The sequence below is a fragment of the Pan paniscus genome, chromosome 1 (genome assembly GCF_029289425.2).
Source record: "Pan paniscus chromosome 1, NHGRI_mPanPan1-v2.0_pri, whole genome shotgun sequence".
Classification (NCBI taxonomy): domain Eukaryota; kingdom Metazoa; phylum Chordata; class Mammalia; order Primates; family Hominidae; genus Pan; species Pan paniscus.
In genome coordinates, this window is record NC_073249.2 from 71309349 (window position 1) to 71323422 (window position 14074).

Below are 14074 nucleotides of genomic sequence, written 5' to 3' on the forward strand. Positions count from 1 at the left end.
GCTCATGCCTATAATCCCAGCACTTTAGGAGGCTAAGGCAGGAGGATTACTTGAGCCCAGGAGTTCAAGGTTACGGTGAGCTATGATGGCACCACTGCATGCTAGCCTGAGCAACAGAGCAAGACCTTGTCTCTTAAAAATATATATATATTCAATATATATGTAGAATATATATATAGAGAGAGAACATCAATAAGTTCTGAATTAAGATCTTTTATTTAAAGCTATCACAGATGAACTCTAAATGGATCATAGACTTATATATAAAAGCTAAAATCATAAAACTTCTAAAAGAAAACATAAGTGAAAATCTCTTGGGACACAAAAAATTCCTCTGCAAACATTGCTTATCAGGATGTAAAATGGCACAGCCTCTTTGGAAAAGTTTGGTAGTGTCTTACAAACCTAAACATGTACATACCATAGAACCCAGCAATTATACTCTTGGGCATTTACCCCACAGAAGGGAAAACACGTTCACAAAAACCTGTATCTAACTGTTCACAGCAGCTTTATTCATATTAATGATAGCAAAAACTGGAAACAACCCAAACGTCTTTCAATGGGTGAATGGTTAAACAAACCGTAGTACATCCATGCAATGAAATACTACTCAGCAACCGAAGAAACAAACTACTGATACATGTAACAATTTGGATGGACCTCAAGGGCATATGTTTAGTGTAAAAAAAAAAAACAAAGCCAATCTCAACCAATTATATACTATATGATTCTGTGAAACACTATTCTTAAAATAATAAAGCGATAGAGATAGGAAACAAATTAGTAGTTTTTTAAGGGATGTGATAGGTGTGGGGAGGTGGGTATGACTATAAAGGGGTAGCATAGGGAGTTCTTTCTTGGTAATGAAACAGTTCTTTATCTTGATCATGGTAGTAGTTACACTAATCTATACATATGATTAAATTGGACAGAACTATACACACACACACATGCACAAATGAATGCATGTAAAATTGGTGAAAACTGAATAAAGTCTGCAGTTTATTTAACATTACTATACCAATGTCCATTACCTGGTTTTGATATTATACTACAGTTATAAGACCTCATTATTGGGGAAAGCTGGGAGAAAGAGTCTACAGAACTGTATGTACTATTTTTGCAACTTTCTTTATATAATTTCAAAATAAAAAGTTAAAAAATTCTAATTAATAAGGAGAAACTCAAGAAGCTGAGAATATTGTTCCATAATTCCACCTACCAATGAACACCATACTTACTTTCAGGTATCTTTTGACAAAGAAAAAGTAGACTACTTAAAACCATACTTTGTTAGCGAGCCTTAGAATTGAGAACATTACTGTGAAGGTTTTTATTTGAGGGAAGTTTGGAGTGGGTGAGAATATTCTACTCCATATGCTCATCTTTACCTTTAGTCTCTGGTAAATTTAAGTAGCACTTCCAAAGCAAGGCTGGCAACAGGCATTTGGAATCTTGGAATGCCTGACAATACAGTACCACTGTTTTCAGTCATTTCCTAGTTTTAAGTGCATTTGAATGAAAGGCAGAAACATCACAGAGTCTTTTTGTGTCCCAACACCCTCCTATATGACATGGCTTTAATGTGAAAATGCTGCCAATATTGATTCTAGGAAATCACTTTACTGGCTTTTATCTGATTAGATGGCTTTGGAACAATGATGACTTTGTGACATCCTATTGATTTTGCCTCTAAAACGTTCCTCCTATCTTGTCTCTGCCTCTCCATTTCCACTGCTACTATCCGCCTTGGAGCCCTCATTATATCTTCTTACAGCTTTTTGTTAACTGGTCTCTCAGACTTAGTATCTGCAAACTAAGTTACCTGAAATTCCACTGCTGGATTAATCCATCCATAGCAAAACTCTGATTAGGTCATTTTCTTGATCAAAAATGTTGAAAGGCTCCTTGTTTCTTATAGGCTAAAATCCAAACTCCTCAGTTTGACATTCGAGATCTGCTCTGGGTATGGAATACTGGGTTGAAAATAATTTCCACTCAGAATTTTCAAGACATTGCTCCACTAACGTCTGGTTTTCATTGTTTCTACTGAGAATTCCAATGTCATCCTCCCACCCCCAACATTCCTTTGTATGCAACCTATTTTTTCTTTCTAGAAGATTTTAATTTTTTTTTAAACCTTAAGCATTCAGATATTTCACGATGATATAAATTGATTTACCTATTCTTGGCATTTCCATTTCTTATACATGGAATCATACAATATGCGGTACTTTGTGACTGACTGGCTTATTACTATTACTATTATTGAGACAGAGTCTCTCCTGTCTCCCAGGCTGGAGTGCAGTGGCACGATCACGGCTGACTGCAGCCTTGACGTCCTGGCCTCAAGTGATCCTCCCACTTCAGTGTTTCCAAGGTTGAAAACATGCATACACATTGCAACACGTACCAGTACTCTTTTTATTGCTGATGAATATTCTATTGTACGGGTATATCATGTTTTTGTATATCTATTGATCAGCTGATGGACATTTGGGTTGTTATCACTTTTTGCCTATTATGAATAATGTTGTTATGAACATTCACATACAAGTTTTTATATGAATATATGTTTTTATTTCTCTTGGATCTACCTAGGAATGAATTTATCAGCTGGGATTTTAATAGGCAAAAAAACCTACAGATATAAATGTAGCTATCTGTAGGTCTGTTTCTCCAGGGTGGTTCAATTTCTCAAACTGCTATGTGACAGGGGTAAGTCTGGCTGCTGACTTTCTAGAGCTGGGTGGAAGCTGAACCTTTCCAGAGTAGGTGGGTAAATCAACTTCCTATGCAGAGACTGCTAGCTGTTTTACCAATGTCCATCCCTCTCTCTTTCCTTAAGAACAGATTCCTATATTATTGGGCCCACCAATATATCCAGGTATAAAGTTTCCTAGGCTCCCTTAGAAAAAGGTGGCAATGAGACAGAAGTCAAACTCAACTAGGTATGGTTTCAGAGAGATTGCTTTAAAGGGAGATAACTCAGCTGGAAAGCATGTGTCTTTTTATGGGCCCATCTTTTCTGGTATCTAAAACAAATATGTTATGGTTGGAGCTCTAGTAGCTATCTTATGCCTATAAAGAGATTCTTGAAGATCCTGAAGAATGGCAGACTTGAACAGGACTGTCCACTTTCAGACAGAAGTGAAAAAAAAATAATTCTACCTTGTTTCAGTCATTTCTATTTTGGGTATCTGTTAATTGGCAACTAAACTGAATCCTAAGTAGAGGCTTCTTTTTAGAATTTCCTTTTGTAGGTAACTACATCTGTTTGTCCTCTAAGTGAGAATTATAGATTAAGTAATCTATCTCTCATATTTTTCCTAGTTTCATTAAAGATGGAGTTCATATTTGTTTCTCATATTAATTTTTAAGACAAAAAAAAGCAGAACTGTTTTCACCCATTAAGTTAAAAACTGGAATTTTACCTTTCCAAACTTATTTCCTACCTTGCCCCTTTTCATGTTAATACCATGAACTATTCAGTAATTCTCTTCAAGCTCCATAATTTCCTACTTTCTACTTTTGCTCATTATTTCCATTCCAAGGAAAGTTCTGTGTGCGTGTCTATTTCTATGTTCAAATTACACCTGTAAGATCCAACTCACAGGCCATTGCCCTCTAAGGTCTCTCCTGATCCACTCAACAAGAAGTAATTTTATCTTCACCGATACCATTTCCTCCTTGACACTTACCTCTTTTACTGGACTCCTCGAGGTTGAGGGCTGTATCTTTGGTTCTCTATGCTATATTCTCTGTAGCATATAGCATAGTAGCTTGTACATAACTGTCACATATTGAGTGTGTTACTGTATATCAATACATTTGGATTTTAGAAACATTATTTGGTAAAACTATGGTATTTTTCACAGCTTGCTTTCTTTAGATAAAATTAACCATTTTAAAAATGTTTTTCTGCTATCTTAAAGTGGTAACTCAGACCTCCTGAGAGTAATTTTATCTTTTAAAAATATGAGGGCTGTGCATGGTGGCTCACACTTATAATTCCAGACTCTGGGAGGCCAGGGCGGGCAAATCACTTGAGCCCAGGAGTTTGAGACCAGCCTAGGGAACATGACAAAATCCCATCTCTACAAAAAGTATAAAAATAAGCCAGGGATGGTAGTGTGTGGCTGTAGTCCCAGCTACTCAGGAGGCTGAGGCAGGAGGATTAAGTAAGCTTGAGAAGTCAAGGCTGCAGTGAACCGTGATCGTGCCATTGCACTCCAGCCTGGGTGACAGAACAAGACACTGTCTCAAAAAATAAAAATAAAAGTGTAATGAGTGAAGATAAGGTTTGTGGTTTATCTCAAAAACCCTGAAGATTTCTGGCTGGAGGCAGTGGCTTATGTCTGCAATCCCAGCTACTCAGGAGGCTGAGGCAGGAGAATTGCTTGAACCCAGGAGGTGGAGGTTGCAATGAGCCGAGACTGCGCCACTACACTCCAGCCTGGGCGACAGAGTGAGACTCCGTATCCAAAACAAAAAAACAAAACAAAAAAAACACACAACACTTTGAAGATTTCAAAATATCATGTCCACTATTTCATCATCCTCTGGATCGCTCCAGATAGCATATTTCTCCCTTTTGAAGAAGGGAAAAATAAAGTAATTTGCAGAGTATCATAAAGAAGAATTTAATAAGAAACAGGTCCCTCACCTCTTGAGTTCAATATTCTGATCAAATTTGATCAGATAAGCCCCCCTTCCCACCCAAAAAGACTGACATATCAGAGAAAGGAAAATTGAAAACTTCCATGTAACTTGAAGACATGATTTTAAAACATAAGAAACAGATTGGGAGAAAAATTTTATTAAGATGCATAGTAGTGGCTTACTATCCGTAGTAATAAAAAGTGCTATTCCAAATCATAAGAAATAGGACAAACAACTCAATAGAAAAATGGGCAAAGGAAATAGGTAAGTCACAGAAGAAGAAAACATACGACAGGATATTCAGTATACTAAGCATTAGCAAAATACAAATTAAAACAAAGAAATCCCCCCCCATCCCATCTTTTAGAGAGGCAATACACAGTAAAGATTACAAATACAGACTCTAAAGCCAATCTTCCTGGGTTTGAACCTCAGTTCTCTCATTTTCCAAGCTGTATAACCTCAGGCAACTTATGAATTTCTCTGTGTCTCAGTTTTCTCATCTTCAAAATAGGAGTAATGACAGTGATATCTCTTAGGGTGGTTGTGATGATTAAATGAGTTAGTTTATATAAAGTACTTAGAATATATCTGTCACATAATAAATACTACATTTTATTATTTCTATTCTTTCAACATATTGATAAAATGGAAAAGGTTGTCTGAAGGATAAAAGTAATCTCAATTTGTTGGTGGGAAAGGTCCTTTTTTGAAGGAAAATTTGATAACATACATACTCTATACCAAGCAGTTCTACTTCTGAAATCCAACCCAGCCACCAGTACAAAAAGGCACATGTTCAAAAATGTTCATGACATCTCTATTTTGTACCAAAAAAAGGGAAACAATGTAAATATCCATCAATAGAGAAGTGAGGTACATTATTATAAAAACACTGTAGCATACAAAGATTCAGTTGTTAAAAAGAATGATGTGGACTGACATTTACTGACACAGGGAGAGTACAAAATATTTATATTAAAAAGCAAGTCACAAAGTAATATGTGATCCCATTTATATGAAAACATGAAAACATATACTTGGGTTCCCTTTATGTATGGAGTTTTAAAGAGGTTTGAAAATATACAAATGGTTAATAAGGTTATTTATGTGGGGAGATAGGAAAGATAAAGAGGGTCTTTAGTTCTTTTTCTCTTTACTTATATACTGAAACTTTTCCCCCTCCAAAACAAAGACAAATGAGTATTTTACTTTATAATTTAAAAATGGAAAAAAAAGGAGCTGCTTACTACATTTAACTGGAAGTTCCACAGATTGGATAAAAGAACAGAAATGTTTTGCTACTTAGATTTAGACACTGTATAACATTTTGAAAGAAGTGGCTGACTTCAGCAATTGATGTATCTGACCCAAGAAAATCAGGTCTTCAGAAAATACGTGGTCACACCTATAAGGGCACTAATTCAAATAACTCAGCTGATCAATATCTTGTACCTTAGCTCTATTTATCTGACTGTTCATATGATCTGAAGGCAAGAGAGTCTTTTTTAAAAATGGTAACACATTCAAACTATATTGAGTACACCTCTATACAAGAAAAAGTTTTTTGAAAAATTTCTGCATAGGAAATCTCTGCAATTCAAATGGAGTTGATAAATTAAAAGGGTTACTTAATATTTGAGATTTACTAGCACTTTTTTATTGTGCTGTACTTAAGAAAGAAAGACTTTGCTATTGATTAAAGCATTAACATTATAAAAGTCACAAATAATACATTTCAATCACTGGAAAGGCTAAAAATACAGTAACTATATAATAGAAATACAAGAGACTCCGGGAGAATATAATCTCTTGGTAATTCAATCAAACAATTCCCATGGGCAACCTAAAACAAAATGGAATAGGAGAGAGCCCTTTGTTTGAAATAAAGAAGGTAATATTTAGTGCAAGGTTAAAAAATAATGTAAACTTTAAAAAAAAAAATCTTGCCTCCCAAGTTTCTATATGATGCTGCAGAGTTTAAGAAATTGCCTATTGAATTGGGAGTGTTTTATTTGCTGCACAACATTTTTGTTCTTAAGAATCGATAATCTGAAAAAAAATTGTTATTCTATTTTTTGAGACATTAATAAAATGCTTTGAATTCCTGGAATGATGAAAATTATAGAATAACAGGAAACTAAGAAAAATATTTTAAAAATCTTTTTTTATGATTACCTTAAAACAAAGAAGTATAAAAGAGATAATAATATAAATATAATGCAAATCGGGCTGACTTGCAAATTTCACAGAGCACCTTTAATGTGGTTCAAGAAGGGCTAATAAAGCAGTGGTCCCTCATCAAGTCCCTTCATTTACAAAATAAAGACAGTAATCATCTGCTTGGCAAATCTATAATTTTATTTCTGTTTTCTAGGTAGATAAGTGAAAAAAAGTCACTTACTGGAAAAAAAAAAAAGTAAAACATAAATAAGAGTATCAAATATGAGAGGCAGACCTGAGTTCAAATCTTAGCTCTACTACTTATTAGCTGTGTGACCCTGGGCAAGTTTCTCAAACCTTTTATGCCTCAGTTCCTCATCTATAAAATGAGGATAATAATAGTATCTAGGGTTGTTGTATTACATGAGAGACTACATTTAACATGTATGGCACAGAGTAGGTACTTAATAAATATAGGTGGTGGTGATGATGTGCTGATGCTGATACCACAAGCACTGTTTCCAAAATTTTGAACATTATCGAGACATGATGTGTCAAAAATGTGTTAGCACACATTCAATGATTTTTGAAGGATATTATCCTTAGGGAGCTATACTCAAGCTAGTAGTCCTAATTATGGAAATCCATCCAGGCTTCCTTTTCAGCACGTCTTCTAGATGTAATTGCAAACCAACAAGGCCAATTTCATATGCTATACATACAGAACATAGCAGTAAAAAGCATGGACTCTGGAGCCAAACTGCCAAAGTTCAAATACCATTTTTGCTATTTACTAGCTGTATGACCCTGGGCAAGATTATTTAACCTCTCTGTACTTCAGATTCTTCATCTATAAAATGGTGATAATAATAGTATTTATCATATACGGTTATTATAAAGATGAAACAAGATAACACGTATGAAGCATCCTGTGACAGTGCTAAAATTGTTTAGCTATCATAATCATTATTCTTTATAGTCATTCTACCAAAAACCAAACAAAAGATACACCTCTGACCACACTGTAACTTGATTCTACAGAAACAGCTTAACTGACTCTGAAATTAGTTTTTATGTATCCACAAACTCTCCAATATTATAAGATTCTTAAACTGGTTGGGTATTTGAGTCAATATTTTTTATCTTGCCTTAATATGAACACGACATAAAAGTCAATTTTTTATTGTATTTTTCTATTTGTCACTGATTCAAATTCAGAATAGACCAAAATGCCTTAACAAAATTCACTCTCAAACTGCTTTTTTTGTTTTAAGAAAGTTAACTTCCTACCTGTCATCTGTACTGCGAAGGGATGGAAGCCGAAAGCTCGTGTTTCTGTCAAGCTTTGACTGGCTTTTGGTCCTCTTGATGGAGCCTTTCAGGCGCTTGCTGAAGAATCCCTAGAAGGAAAGGCAGAAGGTGATGGGAGAGAGAACCAAAAGGGAATGTTACTCGTCCACACTATCTCTGCAAAAGGTATTTAGACTTTTACAATAAAGACCAGAAATAGAACCTAGCTTTTAAGCTTTTTAATTTTGTAAATAATAGTCACTTGAAACCACCTGGCAATGTGATGAGAAAATTTTCTTCTGTGAGAATTGGGATAACTAAACTTTCTAATAGCACCTAATTTATTATTTCTTAATGTTTATATTAGTTATGGAAGAAAAACTTCTAATTTTACTGGTAGATTTCTAAAAAGCACAACAATATAACATACACAAATATATTCCTTTCTATGAAGATGGTACCAGCAATTTCAATACAAATGACATCCACTGATTTCCCAAACTAAGGGAAAACAGGCAAAGAAAATGGCATGTGCAAAGGCCCCCAGGTGAGAAGGTACTTGGCGCATTGGAGGAATTAAAAGATAACTGACAGAAGAGAAAAGGCTTTATTCTAAGATATGTAAAAAGGAGTTAACTAAGTTGTAAAATATAATGTATTGGTGGTCTCGGAAGTGTTAAAACTCAGTCTATGTCACCTTGGATATGGCATTGTAAAATTAAGTATTGAATGTGGATAAACTATTTTAAAATGAAGTATAGATCATTTATGAAATCATTAAAGCTTCCAGACTGTAACAAAGTGCTTTACAGTCTATGGCCCCTGCCTGCCTCCTGCCAGTTTTACCAAACTATCTAGAGTTCCCTGAACATCCTCCTCGACTCTGCACCTGGCAAATAGTGAGCACTTAACAAAAGTTTGTTGAATAAAAGAATAAATGCAAAAATGAATGATGGTCACTACTTTCAAGAAATTTACAATTCTATCATTGGCAGGTGAAAGGAATCTTACAGAAGCATATTAAAATTTCTCAGTCAGACACGGTGGCTCATGCCTGTAGTTCCAGCATTTTGAAAAGGCTGAGGTGACAGGATAGCTTGAGGCCAGGAATTTAAGACCAGCCTGGGCAAAATGGCGAGACCCCATCACTACAAAAATAAAATAAAATAAAATAAAAAATTTAGCCAGCCATGGTAGCACATGCCTGTAGTCCCAGCTACTCAGGAGGATGAAGTGGGAGGATTGCTTGAGCTCAGGAGTTCAAGGCTGCAGTAAGTGATGACTGTACCACAGCACTCCAGCCGGAGCAATAGAATGAAACCCTAACTCAAAAACAAATAAATAAAATAAAACAAAATTTTTCAAGCAAAGATTCTAACTCAAAGAAAAATATTTTGACACATGGAGAATGACTCTTTCTTGAGATGAATATCATTTTATATAAGCTGTGTACAATAAACATTTCTATAATGAAGAAAAAGAAATACTAGGCCAATATTAGCACATCAAATCTTTTATATTCCTTTAGTAACTACCAAAGCCCACTGTTTTGGGGTGAAGGCTATATTTATCAGGATAAGCTAGGTTATGATTATCTAATTACCCCCCTAATCTTCGTGGCATAAAATATGTTACATGTCCATAAGCAGGTCAACTGAGGGGGTGGGATCCTGTCTATGCTGTCCTTACTCAGGAACTTAGGCTAAGGGAGGCTATCTGGGCTTCTACAGTTTTTGCAGCAGGATAAAGGTAAAATAGCAAATTATGTACATGTACTAGCTCTTAAAGCTTCATGTCACTTCTGGTCTCATTTCACTGACAAAACAATCACGTGACCATATCTAACTTCAATGGAGGAAGGGATATATAGTACTACCAGGTACTCAGAAAGGGAACTGAAAATATTTGGTGAACAACAGTATAGACTGCCACAGTGTTTTACCAAGCCAAATGATTTTTAAACATGCAGGCATTGCTCCTTTTATTAGAGAAAAATGAAAACAAACTTACTCAAATCAAAGCGGAACTATTTAGATTACTGAAATAAAATACTTATAATGCTATATCTTATTGTTTTGGCCATCCAAGGAGTTAAGTGTAAAAACTCCTAGTATATATCACATAGACATAATACCCTAGGCTGTTTTTCACTCCAGCTTATTATAGGTATGTAGAGATTGACTAAAGGCAAGGGAAAAAGGCTCAACGTGAAGATGATGAGGATGAAGATCTTTATGATTCACTTCCACCTAATGAATAGTAAATAGTATATTTTCTTTTCCTTATGATTTTCTCAATAACGCTTTCTTTTCTCTAGTTTACAATTTAAAAATGCAACATATAATACATATATCACACAAAAGATGTGTTAATTGACTGTATATGTTATTGGCAAGGCTTCCAGTCAACAGTAGGCTAATAGTAGTTAAGTTTTGGGTGAGTCAAAAGTTCTCTGAAATTTTTCAACTGCACAGCAGGGTGGTGTCTCTAACCCCCATGTTGTTCAAGGGTCAACTGTACAATTTTGGTGTCATTAGGGAGAGTCACTGTCATTAGTCACAGTCATTAGTACATAAAGGCAAAGGCTTTATGTACTATTTTCTATGACTCAATCAGAATGAGTCACCACATTTGCTAATAAATGTAGCTAGCAAACCAGGCTTAAGTTTATAGAATTGTAATAGGATTGCTTGGTGTTGTTTCAAAAACCTAGGTTGAGATCCAGGCCAAGGAGTCGACCAAAAATCATACATATATTTCTAATGAAAATACAGTTAAGCATTTGACTGAGACAGTATTAGTAGACGTTCACTCATCTAGTAATTTAATTCTACCTTTCTGTGGCACTTCTTTTTTTTTTTTTTTTTTTTTTTTTAGACGGAGTTTCACTCTTGTTGCCCAGGCTGGAGTGCAATGGTGCAATCTCGGCTCACCGCAACCTCCGCCTCCCAGGTTCAAGCTCTTCTCCTGCCTCAACCTCCCGAGTAGCTGGGATTACAGTTGGAATTATACACCCGGCTAATTTTGTATTTTTGGTAGAGATGGTGTTTTTCCATGTTGGTCAGGCTGGTCTCGAACTTCCGACCTCAGGTGATCCGCCCACCTCGGCCTCCCAAAGTGCTGGGATTACAGGCATGAGCCACTGCGTCCAGCCTTGTGGCACATATCATATCATATCTCATATGACATAATATGATACATTGTATTTAATAAAATTTATGCTTATTTGTTGTAGAGAACTCTACTAGGAGTTGTAAGGAAATCAAAGATAAACACAAACTCTGCCCTCAAGGAACTTGCCATTTAATAAAGAATTTAGATACTAAATATAAATTTATGCACAGGCTTATTAGTAGACTGGACATGGCTGAGGAAAGTATCTCTAAGCATGAGGATATATCAATAGAAACGTCCAAAACTGAAAAGCAAGCAGAACAAACAAAAATAACCCAGAAAAGAATATCCAGAGACTACAGGACAACTACGAAAGGCGTAACGTGTAATGGGAATACCAAAAGGAGAAAAGAGAAAGAAATAGCAGAAAATCAGAAACAATAATGACTGAGAATTTCCCCAAATTAATATACCAAACCAAAGATCCAGGAAGCTCAGAGAATACTGAGAATACCAAGCAGCATAAATGCCAAAAAAAACCCTAAAAGAAAAAAAATCCCAACCCCCAAAACTACACTGAGGCATATAATTTTCAAACTGCAGAAAAACAAAGATAAAGAAAAAATCCTAAAGAAGCCAGAAGGAAAAAACACCTTATGTACAGAGGAACAAAAATAAGCATTACATCTGGCTTCTCCTCAGAAACCATACAAGCAAGAGAATGGAGTGAAATATTAAAGTGTTGAGAGGAAAAAAAAAGAACCCAAACTACCAACCTAGAATTCTATAACCTGCAAAACTATCATTCAAAAGTGAAGGTGAAATAAAGCTTTCTCACATACATGAAAAAATTGAGGAAAAATGTTGCCAGTAGACCAGCATTGCAAAAAATGTTTAAAGAAGTTCCTTAGAGAGAAAGAAAACAATATAGGTCAGAAACTGGACCTTCTTAAGAAAACAAAGAGTATAAAAGGAATAAGTGAAAATAAAACCACCTTTTATTTTTCTTCTTAATTGATTTAATATTAAAGTAATAACAACAATGTATTTAATTATGTATGCTTATGTATATATGCTTATGTCTATATGATACATATGCTTTTGTATACTTATATATAAGGGAAATGAATAATATCAATGATACAAATGACAAGATGGAAGAATTAAGATTATTTTATTATAAGGTACTCATACTATCTATGAAGTTGTATAGTGTTATGTGAAAGTGGACTTACATTAGTTATAAATTTAAAAAACTGCAAATTCTAGGGAAACCACTAAATTTTTAAAAAAATAAGTATAACTGATATGCTAAGAAAGGAGAGAAAATAGAATCACATAAGTCATTCAATTACAATCATGAAAGGTTATAAACAGTGGGAGACAAAAATAAGGACACAGAACAAAGGCAACAAATAGAAAACAGTTAACAAATATGGTTAGAAACCCAACTATATCAATAATCACTTTGAACGTCAATACTCTAAATATCCCAATTAAAAGAGATTGTCAGTGTAGATCAGAAAACAAGACCCAACTATATATCATCTACAAGAAACTCACTTTAAATATAAAGGCACATAAAGATTAATAGTAAATGGATGGAAACAATATACTATGCCAACACTAATCAAAAGAAAGCAGGCATAGCTATATTAATTTCAGACAGAGCAGATATTACAGCAACAAAACTTAACAAGGATAAAGAATGGCATTATATAATGATAAATGGGTCAATTTTCCAAGAATACAGCCTTAATGTATACGTGCTTAATAACAGAGTGTCAAGAGACATGAGGCAAAACTGGTAAGAGTTGCTAGGAGAAACAGATAAATCTATATAGTTGAAGACTACACACCTATCTATCAGAAATGGACAGATCTAGCAGGCAGAAAATCAGTGAGGACATAGTTGAACTCCAAAACACCATTTAATCAACTGGATATAATTGACATCTATAGACTACTTTATCCAACAACAGCAGAATAGAGATTCCTCAAGCTCATATGGAACATTCACCAAGACAGATCAAATTCTGGGCATAAAACACATATTAATAAATTTAAAAGAATAGAGATCATACAATGTCTTCTTTTAGATCATAATGGAATTAAACTAGAAATCAGTAATAGAAAGATGACTAGAAAATCCCAAAATATGTGGGGATTAAACAACATACTTCTGAACAACACATGGATCAAAGAAGAAATCTCAAGAGAAATTAAAAAACACTTTGAACTGAATGAAATAAAAATGAAAACATAGCATCTAAATTTTGTGGTATGCAGTAAAAACAGTGCTTAGAGGAAAATTTATAGCATTGAATGCATATACTAGAAAAGAAGAAAGATCTAAACCCAATACTAAGTTTCTATCTTAGAAAACTAGGAAAAAAAGAGCAAATTAAATCCAAAGCAAACACAAGAAATAAAAATTAGTGCAGAATCGATTAAATTGAAAACAATAAATCAATAGATAAAAGCAATAAAATCAAAAGCTGGTTCCTTATGAAGATCAATAAAATTTGTAAGTCTGTAGCCAGACTAAGAAAAAAATAGAGATGACCCAAATGACTTATATTAGAAATAAAAAAGGGGTCATCACAACAGGTTCTATGGACCTTAAAATGGTACAAAGGGATTTGATAATCTAGGTGAAACAGATCAATTCCTTGAAAGACACGATCTGCCAAACTTATACAGGAAGAAATAGACAATATGAATAGGACTATATCTATTAAAGAAATTGAGTCAATAATTAATAACCTTACAAAACAGAAGCACCAGGCCCAGACGGGTTCCTCTGGTGAATTCCATGAAACATTAAAGGAAGAAATGATAC

At 34.5% G+C, this 14074-nt stretch overlaps 1 protein-coding gene across 9 annotated transcripts in view; it reads right to left on the reverse strand.

The window, feature by feature from the left end:
- RASAL2 (RAS protein activator like 2) overlaps positions 1–14074 on the reverse strand; it is a 376611-nt gene that overhangs the window by 52540 nt on the left and 309997 nt on the right. For all 9 annotated transcript variants that reach the window (XM_003824773.6, XM_034941343.3, XM_034941338.3 and 6 more), the window contains one exon: positions 8119–8228. In XM_003824773.6, coding sequence (XP_003824821.5) covers positions 8119–8228 — 110 coding nt within the window. The remainder of the gene's footprint in view (positions 1–8118; positions 8229–14074) is intronic.